The sequence below is a fragment of the Ammospiza caudacuta genome, chromosome Z, assembly GCF_027887145.1.
Source record: "Ammospiza caudacuta isolate bAmmCau1 chromosome Z, bAmmCau1.pri, whole genome shotgun sequence".
NCBI classification, from domain to species: Eukaryota; Metazoa; Chordata; class Aves; order Passeriformes; family Passerellidae; genus Ammospiza; species Ammospiza caudacuta.
In genome coordinates, this window is record NC_080632.1 from 40638705 (window position 1) to 40652366 (window position 13662).

The following is a 13662-nucleotide window of genomic DNA, read 5'->3' on the forward strand; positions in this document are numbered from 1 at the left end:
TAAAACAGCTGTGGACAGTTTCTTGGTTTTCCATCTTTTTAGGACATTTGGCAACTAATACTGAAAAAAGGAGCTATAGCAGCAAGCATAATCCTAAGAATTTAATGAATATCTCCCATAGGATGTCTCTATTTACCTCTAATTTAATTCTTCCCTGTAGCATTTCCAACACTAGCATAGCAAGGACTTCTTGAGATTTCCTGTCTTTGTAGACAGTCTCCATAGCAAAGAATTATTCATCAAGCAAAAATTCCAGTATTTCTTAGTTATGGCCAGATGGTTGGCCGTGGTTCCTAAAGTGCTACAATGCTAGGACACATAGTAGTTCCATGTCAGAATAAACCCAAGCCTGCTCAGTTTACTGAGACCTTGCAACATACCCTCTAACACTTTTCCCAGCTGTTACTAGAACAACTAGAACTGGAAAAATAAAAACAAAAGTAAAGTCTTCCCCAACCACTCTCCACACCAGTACAGTGAGGAATGATAGTACAGATGCACAATTTTAAAAATTATTTTCCAATACTAATAAAATGGAAGTATCATCTATTTTCTCAATCATAAAATTCAGAAATGAGTCATCCCAACCCCGGAATGAAGGGATAGAAGGGCAAAAACAAAAAAAAGGAACAAAAAGGAATGAACTCATGGAAGAGGTAAATCTGACTAAGAAGGTAGGACTGGTTAAAAACTAGGTTGCTACCACCCCACTCCCTTCTAACCTGAGGAAATAATCAGCCCAGTTTTGCTGTACTGTTTGAGAAAGCCAACACAGTGTTACAAAAAGCACTACACTGTAAGCCACAATTATTAATGGGAAAAAAAAATCACTGGGGTAGTCAAGCTGTGCACTTCCAAAAAAACAGTAGGTCTGATAATTTGTTATTACAAGAAAAACAAGTAATATATTTCAAAAGACAGACTTGAAGGGATACTGAATATCAATAAAGATAAAAATCAGTCTCATGGAACATAAACAAGATTTTGATAATGTACTTAACAACTAATAATTACAGAACTAAGCAGCTTAAACACTGAGAAACTGTATCAATAGCCTGAGGAGAACCATCTTAGTTTCCCAATTACTTAAATTCTGAGTTTCAAAAAATGTAACTTCTAGTCTTACACAACTGCGCTGTATGGACAACATGGATACTCTGAAAGAAGACAGCCTGAAACAAGAGTATCAAAACAGAAGTTCAGAAGTGTAAGAAATACACAGAACATTCAATTTTTAATACAATAATTTTGTATTACAAGTTTAGGTAAGATGAATATCATGAAAAACAGGTTTACTACCCTGGATAGCAGACAAGTCATGCATTTTTTCAAAAAACTTTCCTCAGAAATGCAAGGAGAATACTTAAAGCTACTTCAAGATAAATTAACATGTGGTAACATTCAATCTTATTCTCACTGTTAACACAATTTTTTAAACCAAGAATCAGTTTTAAACAAAAAAAAAAAACTTTGTTATTATTTTAGTTGTTCTCTCAAACACCTGCTAGGACAGCAAAGCTTCCGTCCCTTTGCCCAAATCATTTCTAAAGAGCCATAAGAAACACCTAGACTGTCTCCTCAAACTTTTTCCTATTCAGTTTGCACAAGGTGCCTACCATGTAAGAAATCAGAGTCTTACAGTAAATGCCTGTTGCCAAAACCTGGACTACAATACAAATACTCAGACATTATAAAACACAGAACAAGCAGTCAGAAACCCATTGCAAATGGGACAAATAACCTTACAAGGAACTAACTTCTGGAAATGAAGAGCAGCGGTGTGTAGCTACTCCCATAAAATACTTTCAAGTATGAATGATTCTGGTGGCATGCTTTCTAGTGAGGATATATAGAAAAAAAGACATCTGGCATATCAGCTCTTTGATTACTTTAAGATTGTCTAATAAGCTATATGAGGTAAAAATTTTGAATGAGTAAACAAACTAATCACTGATACTAGGAAGTGGAAAACAAAACTACATTGCTAGGAGAGTTGCTCCAAGTAGTCACTCAGACTACTTATAAATATAATTATATATATTTTGTGACTGACATAAGGTCAGAAAGAACATGTGGTACTCTTAAGAACAGATTGTCTTAACATTCTACTTAGCAGACAATACAGCTTTCATTCCTCTTTCTCTTCTGAAATTCTAAACTCTCCAACATAAACAAAAGCATGTAAGTGCTATAAAAAAAAACTACAGTCTATAGCTCCCATAACTTTGTCATGTTTCTAGTCATTAACTTCATGTCCTTCCCTTTCCTCACTTCAGTGTCTCAGACTAGAGTCAGGAATCTCATAACATGTATCCTCCTCATTTGCATTCTTTTCTGTGTCAAATGTATATAAAGAAAAAAGTCAGATAACTAAACATTTACAAGGGTTAATTGAGAAACACATAGCATGCAAAGGAATGTATTTTGACATTTCTTCACAGAAGACAAAACAGAGCAGATTGCTGCAGAAAGCAGCTACCTCTCAAAGAAGCAGGGAACCTTTCCTATATGAGGCCCCACTGGATATAGGATTAATTTCTTTGACTGATGAATGAAAAACCCAGTAACATTCACCTAGTAAACCTAGTTTTTAGATATATTAGGAAACAAGAGCACTTCATTGTACAGTCACATAACTACAAAATTCAATGCAACTTCACTATCAGATGTACACAGCTGGAAAGCAAAGTATAAGAAAGAAGTAGAGGCTACTCCATCTGAGAATGGCCCATAATGTCTTTTGGTGTCCAAAAATCAATTTATCAGTAGTGTGATCTAAGTGAATTCTCAGATTAAATCCCAGCCTACTACCTGTATGTGAAAATTTCATATTAAAAACATTCAGAAAATGGACCCAACTAAGCAAGTCTAATCTTCAAACCATTCCTTAAGAAAATAATAGCAAGCTTAATACTACTATTCTCCTGACAATCTCTTCATCTGTGAATTACACTCAAGTAGAAAGTGGGTTTTTTTGACCAGGAGAACTCTTCTCCTCATTGCCCTCAGTATAGTCTGTGCTCTCCAGCTATAAGACTGTGTCTTGTATATTGCTTTAACAGCCACACAGGATGACTACACTTTTTTGACCTCTGTGGCAACACAGTGAAATCCTAATTTTCTTAATATGTGCGTGTGTGTACATCTTTCAAATCTGAGGGCATTACTCCACAGCTTATATTAAGCATGAAGTAAAGAGAAGCAATTAGTTCCCTAGAAGAAATAACTGCAGCATACTTTATATGGCATATGACGCAGATATTACCTCATGGTTTACAATAAAATTCTCTGATTGTTATAAAACCTGAGGGGAATATCATCAGCCAGAACAATGGCCTTGTAAGAAGTTACCTACACTTGAGTCATACTTAATTTGTACTTGCATGTAAGTTGGCATACTGAAATTTCTCATGTGCAGAAACATCCAGCCTCCCTGTGGCTTCTGCTGAGGGCCTTCTTAAATGGAAAGACTTTATTACAAATGACTGAAACAAGAAAAGAAAGGACAAGACATTACTTGATTGCAATCCAAATACTTAGGGTAAACCCTAAGTCTTCCTGCTGCTTTGGGGAGCTAATGATCAAGAAGCCAATACTTGCAGAATGAGAACTTTCTCCCTGAAACTAAGTACACGATAACCAGTGCTACACCAGTAACAACTATGAAACACAATAAGGTAAGAGGAATGGGCAAATGCTGATATAACACAGCATTGTAGGCACGTCCTTATGGTGCTACTCTGCTACTGAAATGTCCTGTTTCTGATTTGGAAGTGATTCTTAAGCAAGCTTAAGAATGTGGTGATCACCTACAGTTATCTCAGTTAATTTTAGGACCTTAGCATGTGCTGGCTTCGTCACAAGTCCTTTTAAATCAGCATTCAGCTTTTTTATGTTCAAGACAGGTTAATTTCTTCTGTATTTAAAGTCAGTTGCTGGGAGCAGAAGAAAGAAATGTATGATAGTTTTGTACAAACCCAGATAGCACATCCTTGACTTCAAAGCGTTTAATGGCTCCTTGTGATACCCACAAATGCAAACGTGAAATGGAAATACAGGGAATAAAGTCTAAGGGGAGGAAGAAACACTGACAAAAACAGGAACACACCTTCAAACTGCTGACATCAGGGAAAAACCTGCATTCAGAAATTGAAAGCAGAAGATGGACTGCCATGCAGAAGTTATATAGCCAGAAAGGGATGTCAAGAAATCTGATACTGCCTGAAGGTCAGCATTGGTAATAAAACTGGTATTTTGGTGTCTTGCTCACTGGTGAAATTGGGGCTCTCAAACAAGTATAAATCTTTGAACTGGAGTCAAAATTCTTGATAAGTGCAATTTGAAACCGAGTTCTTTTCCTCCCAATGGCCCAAGGTTTTCTCTCTGCAGAAATAAGTGGACCTTATAACTATTGCAGCAATTTAGTTAAATACTAGACACATAGCTGGGGTGGGGCATGGTGGTGGAAGTGGTGGGAGAAATCTACTACAAAAACAACTCACCAGTGCTGTTATCTACAAAATCACTGAGGAATGTGTAGTACCTCCTATCTACAGCAGTCACAGCTGGAAGGAAAGCTCTGTTTAATCAGAAGGTGGTTACCCCTTTGAGATTACTATAATTAATTCTTGCCCAGAAAGGGCAATTTCTCTTAACTATACTCTTTGCAAAAAGAGCTCTCATATTTTTTTCCTTTCACGTTCACTCTAACTACACTACTTAAACAAGAAACAGAAAGAGGAACAAATGAACACTGAAACCCTCTGAGGAGGAACAATTTTATGAAATCTAAAACTGCATATTAAAGCATCTAGGTTTTGTACAGGACTTATGTAAGTCCAGCAGCACCTGGTGCTAAAGCCAGCTTTCTCACTTAAGAAAAGGACAAGTCCTGCTTCACCCCTTAAGAAACACCGCTATAGGAGAATGTACTGGTCTAGGGGGTAGAGTAGACCAATTCAATGCATTACAGGTGACCTGACCTATCCCTGTAATCCTATCAACTGTAAACTTTGTGGTGATTGGTTTTTTTTCAAATTGGAAAAGCATCAGTTATGATTTGAGAAGTTGTGCATTTGTGCCCATCTCTGACATATAGTTCTTCCAATGTATTAGAGTAATTTTGATGGCTTTACTGGCACCAGGTTTATGTCTTTAATTTGTAAGTAATTTTTACTCTGTATTTTTATCTATAAAGGAGAGTGTGTCATGTTTGTGTCATGTAAGAACACCTGTTGTAGGAAAGATGGAGCTAAAACTATGTCACCCATGAGAGCCACCATCTATCAGAGATAAAAAAGACAAAAGCTTCTCCAAAACAGCACCACAAGGACAGACTAGAAAATGCCAAGTACATCTGGCAGCAAAATGCTTAATCCAAACCTGAAAAACAAAACGGCCACACACAGTAACTGTGTCGGGCACAGTACTCACAGTAAGATATGACACATGAAGAACAGGAGTGAAGAGATAAATTAATATGTTTCTGTAGCAGAGAACAGCTGTGTGTCAAAGCACACCATGATCTTCCTACTTATCCACATCAAGCAAAGAGTTGGCAGAATAAAAGTGTTGTCTACAGACATCAGACGTAAACACTAATGTATGAAAACAAAGTGGTAGAAGTACAAATGTAGTTACAATAGGAATGCGCATGTTGGGTAATGCTAAAAGAAAAAAAGTGAGCCCCCAAAAGAATTGTATCAGGAACATCTATCATGAACTTTCACTCATAAATTTACAAGTTGTACCTTCCAATAATGTTTCTTTCCGAAAGCTCTAACTTTTATCATAAGACTTATCAGTTTAACTGTGACCATCTTGCCACATTATGCTTCTGTGCTTTACCTAATTTTGTTGACTAAGTGTATAGAGCTGCTACACATAAGCACCTTGTAGGAGTAAAAAGACTGTCTTCACTTGCTGAAAGGGAAGTACACATAAATAGAGGTCAATCTCTTAGTTTAGTAAGACAGTACCAAAGAAAAATCAGAACTGTTGTGAAACTTTTTCTACTTCTGTAATTCCAACTCATAAAAAAAATAATACATCTGAAAAAAAAAATCACCATAATTTCACAGCAATAGTTACAAACACTTTCTCAGAAATGTACGCCAATTACTAATTTACAGATATCCACAGTAATGTAAAATCAGATAATATTAAAGACAAGTCTTTGAAATCACACCACCAAGGACAGTAATTGCACAGAAAAATATTTTTTGTTTTGATCATAATAGTTGACTACTAAGAATTTTCAAATTTTTAATTCTCTAACATTTTAAGTAAAATGCTTAGAGTCGCAGATATGGAATCTGAACATAGCAGTCCAAAAAGTGCATTAAATTGTATCTATTATGTACAAGAAACAAAAAGTCCTCTCTGTAATTCAGATGCAGTAATGTACTAAAACTTGTAGAGTAGAAATAGTTACTGTAAAAAAGTGTTGAGGAAATCTACATTTAGTCAATATTTAATACACTCTGCATCCTTCTACCTCAACCTTATATTTCACAGACTACAGTATTTTTACTAATCTCAGTATCAAAAATTTAAAATACTCAAGGGACACAAAAAACCCTAAACTAACTTGAAAGAACTCTACCCTTAATGCCCTCTTCCTCCAGTTCAGGATTAGTTTCAAGCCCTCAGTTCTCAATAACAAATCTCTACTACAAGCGCAGATCCAAAATTTTGTGCACAATTACTCTATTTGGAATAAAATAAATCCAAATTAAGTAACACAAATTTGCTTCAATGGGAGCTCTCCTTCAGCTCTATTTAGAGGAATTCCATATACACCAGAAATATTTTTTTTTTTTAATTTTTTAAAAACCTTACTTGAAAAAACCAACTGTAAAAATTTGGTTATATAGTTCTTTTTCTTATGTAGAAAGGATGCATATTCTTATATAGAAAGATATTCTTATAAGGAGAGGATACTAATACTTCACAAATATTTACGCATGAAAGACATCATTGCTGCCAATGGATTTGCTATATCCAACTGAAAAGCGTTATAAATTTTTTTACTTTTTCTTTTCTTGGTTGCAATATTGAACTTGCTTTCTTTGATTCCAAGCTTCTTCAAGAAATTCTCGGTTTATACAAAAAAAATAACATGTGATGTCCTCAAAATAGTATCGGGAGCACTTACTCATCGTACTTGATATGATAAATAGCTTCTTCATCAGTGTCCATACAGTCTGAATAAGATGTGGAAGGTGTACTGTCCAAACTATTTGCATTTTCTCTAGAATGATCTTGATTTAAGTTTCCATTAGTCCTTTTGTAAGTGCTACCACTCTTCCCTTGAGGTTTACCATTCTTATGTCCCTTTGTTGCTCGGGTAACATTTTCTATATGAGCTTCAAACCAGGCTCCAATGTTGATATCACGGGCATCCACCAATTCATTTATCTAAAAGGAAAATTCAATAATGAGTTTATGCTCATTTTATAAAACACCAATTATTAAGACAAAAATTAATCTGACAACTTACTGTGCTACTGCTTAACTTTGTTATCAGTAAAACAATCAACGATAATAACTACTTGCAAGTTCAAGTAATATGCAGTCATAAATACTTTTATTTGCACTTCTAGTATTTTATTGTTCTTCCTTCATTAAAATCTAGTATAAATATAAATTATATGTCATTTTAAAAAGCAATACTAACTTTTTTTCCCTTCAAATCCAAAAATTTTCCTGATCTCTTCCACTGTCCTTTTCTCTTGTTTCACTCACTGTTCTTTATGGCTATGATAAGCACACACAGTATTAAAATACTAGCTCAAAACCAAAGAGTTTACAGACCTTCCTGAGCCTCCAACCTGGAATTATTATTTAGCTTCTACCGTTCTGTCCTGCAAGATTTTTTTAATCATTAAAGACTCAAGGACAGATACAAAAAAAAATCTAACTAGATGTCATGGTTTGAGAGGAAGTAAGTTTTCTGGGATATGCTGGGTTCACACCAATAGGTGCTCAGATTTGAATATTGGCACCTGGTGTGACCACTGGGGACATTGGATACACCTCTGAGAACACAGGGGTTAAAAGCAGAGCACTCCCAGGGGAAGCTCTCTTGGGTTCCGGTGAGGAGAGAGTTTGGATCTCTCCCTGGTCCAGCTGCTGCTGCTGGGCAGCCATGCGGCCGGGTGAGGTAGGCCAGGCCTTGGACAGACATGGGAGGTGAAGAGGCCCCGGCATGGAAGGGTGGGAGAAGCACCAGGAGGCATCGGGCAGCCCCCCTGAGAGAGAGAGAGGGGTACAGCCTGTGCCTGCTACCTTGGAACTTGATAACATGTGCTGGCAGCACAGCCAAGAAGGAGCCAGAGGGTGTGCAGCGAGAAGGTGTCGGCCGCTGTGGGAGTTTTGGGCAGGCAGAGCCCGAGATTTTAACCCTTTTTTGGACAATGAAAACTTTGCAGAACATTAACCTTTCCTAGAAGAGAGATAGAGATGAAATGGAAGAAGGAAATGTGCAAGTATGAAGGTCTGGGAAGTGAAAGATGGCGGAAGAGTAGAGAAGAATCTTAGGTGGGAAGAGATGATGGAGTGGCCTTAGCTGGACTTTTCTTGTTATAGCCATGGACAGAACCATGTTTCCTGTGACACAGAGACTGCATCCAGGAGGAGGCAATGGTTCAGAGCCAAGAGGGTTCAGTGTTGAGACCCCTCGGCCCCAGGGGGTGAAATTTGGGGGGGACAGGTGTCCCAAAGGTGAGACTGTGCTCTTTTTGGAACGGGACAAAGCATCCTTAAAAGGACAACCCTAGAAGCAGCTCTGTTCCATGCACAATGGTGAGAGTACTGGGCATGGAAGGAAGAGGTCACGATGGCAGATGTTCTCCAGGCGGTGCCACGAGTGACATGGAAGCACACGAGGTTTCAACGGTGTTTCCTGGGGAAGCCTATGGCACAAGATGGACTCCTCCTCTTGATGAATTGAAAATTGATTATCTAAAGGATGGTGATGGACTGAGAGTTGAAATCTGGGGGATGGATTTATTGGAATTTGGTGGGGGGAGGAGGAAATGTTTTGGAAGGTTTCCATTTTCCCTGTGTGTTTCTTTTTACTTAGAGTTGTAGTTTACTTAATAAAGTTTTCTTTTCTTTATTTCTAAGTGGAGGCCTGCTTTGCTCATTCCTGGTCACATCTCAGCAGACACTAGGGAGAATGCATTTTCATGGGGGCACTGGTATAGTGTCAAACTATGACACTAGATTGCCACCAGAGTCAGCCAGAATGTTATGACTGTAAGAAATGGAACTCATCTCCAGAGCTTCTCCCTTCTGTACCCACAGTATTACTACTGGTATTAAGCAAACGAACCATTTTACTATTCTAAATCTTGTTGCATTTTCTCAAGTCTTCAGATAATAAACGGATGTTCCCTGAATAATACCGAGAACGCTGAAATAAACTATTTTAAAAACACTTCAACAGCACATCACCTATAAAAAAATTATTACAACAGAATTACTGCAGATTAAACATCTTTAATCATCAATATGAGACACATGCAGATATGCATATACATAATACACATATGGTTTAAGCTACAGTCTTTGTCAGGTACCAACATTGTGCCATTCAGATACTTACTCTCACACACTCCAAAGGCTAATTTCTAAGATATTATAATAATAATCTTATTGTATTTTCACAAGAGCAAAATTCAACAAGTTTTAATATTTAGAGTAAAGCAATCCTTCAGTATCTGAAAGCACAACTGACAGCAATTTGAGCTAACAAGTTTATTCCATTAAAGGAATTCCTGGTTTACTCTTGCCATTCCTCTTCTTCAGATAACTTCCCAAACCTTATGTTTTGTTCTTCCGCATATGTAAAATACCAACATGTATTTTTATTTTTATTTTCTTAGAATTTCCAGTATTCAAAGTACAGCTTATTACCAGGACGACAATTTCAGCCACATGACAAACAAATAGGAGAAGGAGAGCTGTATTTTAAATCTATCAATCTCTTTTAAATAGATTTTAAATATGATTGATTTTAAATATGAACAGTGAATTCTGACACTTCTAAAAGGAACCTTCATGTAGGCATCCCTATGTAATCTTACATGTTTGAACTAGCTGCAGCTCAGTGGTGCTTTACTTCCTCTTCTCCAAAATACAGCTGAATGAGATACTACCTATTAAGGATTCTCCATCTGCTGCTACTTCATGCAACCAGTTATGCAAGTGCCAAAGAAGCCATGGTAGCCAAGTTAAAATCCATCATATCCAGATCCAGAACAACAAAAACTAGTAATAAAACAATACATCAATGTAAACTCCCTTAATTCCTTTAAAATACATGCATAAGTAATACATGTGAATAATTACACAACATACTTCCCACGCTTGCAAAGAGTAAGAGCAAATAATTATTACCACAGACTCCTGAGGAGCATAATACAATAATTTTGTGCAAGTGGAGTTTGGTGTAAGAACTGTTTTATTAGTAGCTATTTGTGAACAGTATTAAACAAACACTGATTTTAATTACAGATTCCATTTGTGTGGGGTTTTTTTCCAAGCTAGTGTTCTTGGCTAAAATGTCAGTGTTTTTTGAAAGAAAAATTGACCAGAAATAGAATCAGAAAATGAAACGCATATGCTTCTGAAAGAGCTTTGTTTTTTCTAACATCATTCCTGCACACCCAAGTCACTGTTACTATAATTGCTCTCTTGCAACTCATCCTGTTATTCCTCTTTTTGGCCATTGTTTAGCCAAGGTAATGTTGTTCAGTAACATCAGGTCCATCTTGGGATGGTCTCCCAGTTCTTAGACCAGATACCACTAACAGTTCTTAGTAACAAGGAACAAGAGTTGCACATAAATCCATCCACTGCTAGTCCTTTAGAGCCCACAGAACTGTATCAGATGTCAGGTACAATTGGACTATAAAACAAGCTACAATATTCTTATTTATATAATACACGATGACCACACAGAGAAACTCTGTTTAAATCAGTTTTAACCATCTAACAATAATTTATTATTAACTTTTAGTTCCAATACCAGCTCTACCATTATTTTTTTAATAGTTTTTTGAATTGCAGGTTTCATACCAACTAACTTTCCTTCTGCTAGCTGAAATCAGAAGGAGAGAGCAGAGCACAGAGGTTTGGAATATGCACAGCATAGAGTAAGTAATAGGTATCTTGCTGAGTCTAGCTCTGGATGAAGATCCAGCAAGACACAGGACTTTGCGCAGACAGAGTAAGTTAAAACATTTCTTCAAGTAACTAAACTACTCCTTATTGTTTGACAATGAAATGCAAAAATCATGAAATATATCCACCTATTTAGCCACCTAATGTACCTCAGTTCATTAGGCTCTAGGCCTTTTCTACTGACTTGCATTAAGTAAGTTTGCAACCTTTGAACTACAATACTGGGTAAAAAAACATTCTTCAAAGTCTTCAAATACTGTAATTAGAAATTTGTATCCATTCATACTATTATCTATAAATAACAAACAGTGAAATTACTATACCCTTAATTTTCTCTAGATATACTGAAAACACATTGTTGACTGAAAAAGTAATACTTCACAAGTAATGAAGGAGAAAGTGTTAGCACTCTGGAATGAGACAGCACAAAAATTTCAGCTGACTTGACAAAACAGGTTTCCTTGAGTATGCTTGCTGATATGACCATTTTCTATTTTCTGATTTAATCCTGAAAAAGCAACTAAGAGACTACTTGATATTTAACACATTGAAATGTAATATCCTTGAAAAATAAACATTTTAGTACTCTTTTCCTCAGATCAGTCTTTCTCATATTACCTTTTACACTCCTTGATTAATTGTAAAGCTTAAGAGCTGAAGAACTGGAGCTCTTCCCATTGTAATAAATAGATATAAAAGAAAAAGGAAGCACACAAGTTTGAGTCTCCATATTTAAGCTACTGATCTCGTGACTTCCTGATTTCTCAGAGAACAAACAGAAGTCTAACTGAAATTACCTTGCATATGTGTGGCAGCCTCTGTTGCATTAAGGCTACAGAAATTTGGCAGAGAATGAACCCCCTGGGGTTCCAGCTGGACTTCAGAGATCAAGAGGGCTGGGTGCCACTGGGCTTGATTCCTGATTAATTCAGCACTATGTCTGGTTGTGTTCAGTATCCAGATTCATCAATAGTGCAGCTCATTGAAGTACCAGGTGGCGGGTTCAGGATCGCCAGTGAGCACTGCACTAACCACAGAGTGTTAATATGTGTCATGACAGAAGGTAACAGTAACAGAGATCTCCTAGCACTATAAACACCTATATGTTAATACTCATGCATACTAATAAATGTTTATATATATATATATATATATATATATATATATATATATATATATATATTCAGCTATAATAATAAATATTCCCAAGCATAAATAAGTATTCATATGTGTGTGAATAAATACTCCTAGGTCTGCTCCAATGCAACTGAGAGGTACAAAGCCCACCTAAATGTGCCCCTTCAGGGAAGGAGGAGAGACATTGTCAGCCTATATCAAGCAAGCAAGCAGAGGTGTTTTCCCCCTCTGTCTTTTGTCTCAAAAATACCCCTTCTATATTATAATTTTTGGTCCTACCCAAAAGGAACAACTTCATGTTGCAGGTGGGGTTGTGGTGACTGTGGTCTTACACAGACATGTTCATTTTTCATCTGCATTCCTAGGTGTGTGAAAATTACAATGCAAATTAGACTTAATGAAGATCTTAATAACTTTTGGTGAGATTTTACAATTGATACAAAAGGTAAAATAAACACTTTAGTCCATCTGCTGAGGTGCAGTAAAGGCTCTCTGACCTCTCTGCCTAATAGTCTTTGTGCATATCCTTATTTCCATAAAGAAAACAGACTTTTAGCAAGGCTTGTCATACATGGTGTAGGAGGAGTGAGACAAACGCCTGGTGCAGCTGTTCCTCTGTACCTCACTGGAACAACACAGGGCCATGAGCCCTCTGCTCCATCCTTAGACTTTGCTTGAGCCGTGTGCAAGGTCAGCCAGAGAGTGGCCCAGCTCATGTTTTTCTCAGCCAGATTTGTTAACTCTTCAAAGACTCAAGGCAACACTGTAGCAAGCTGCATTTACGGCAACCTCAACTTCCTTTTCCTTCTCTGTAATTGTGGACATTTTCTAGCAAAATAATTACTGTTATGGCTATGACTTATCTAAGAGAAACACTCAAAGAGGAGGTGACAGCTATCATTCCTTACAGATAGATATACATAGATATATTAATATACACACATTCTACTAAATTTTCAATAAGCTAGCAATCTGGAAACTGCACCTTTTCTGTTTAAATTAAACCCGCAGGAGTGAAGTTTGTACATACCTTGTACAATCCAATGCCAGGATCAATGAGAAACGAGCGAGACGATGTAGATGGCTGACTCGGTGATCCACTGTTTGTTTTTTTGACTTTGTTCTTGCAGCTGGAAGCAGCACAGGGATTGACTTCTCCATCCTGATCTGTCACAGATGCAGTGGTAGGAGCTTCAGAATCAGAACGTATCAAAAGCTGAACTATGTCATTTAGTCCAACATTGTAGTCAAATAAAGTGTGTCCATCTTCAAGCTGTCAAAAGAAACGTGTACTTGTAAAACTCTACCTTAAGGTACCTAAGTAGTTTTTAAATC

General features: G+C 36.9%; 1 protein-coding gene across 2 annotated transcripts in view; it reads right to left on the reverse strand.

Annotated features, from left to right (window-relative positions):
* The window catches only part of UHRF2 (ubiquitin like with PHD and ring finger domains 2), an 82144-nt gene that overhangs the window by 54761 nt on the left and 13721 nt on the right, over nucleotides 1-13662 (reverse strand). For both annotated transcript variants that reach the window (XM_058823666.1, XM_058823665.1), the window contains exons 2-3: nucleotides 13358-13600; nucleotides 7157-7419 (exon numbers count right to left, since the gene is read on the reverse strand). In XM_058823666.1, the coding sequence (XP_058679649.1) occupies nucleotides 7157-7419; nucleotides 13358-13600 (506 nt within the window). The remainder of the gene's footprint in view (nucleotides 1-7156; nucleotides 7420-13357; nucleotides 13601-13662) is intronic.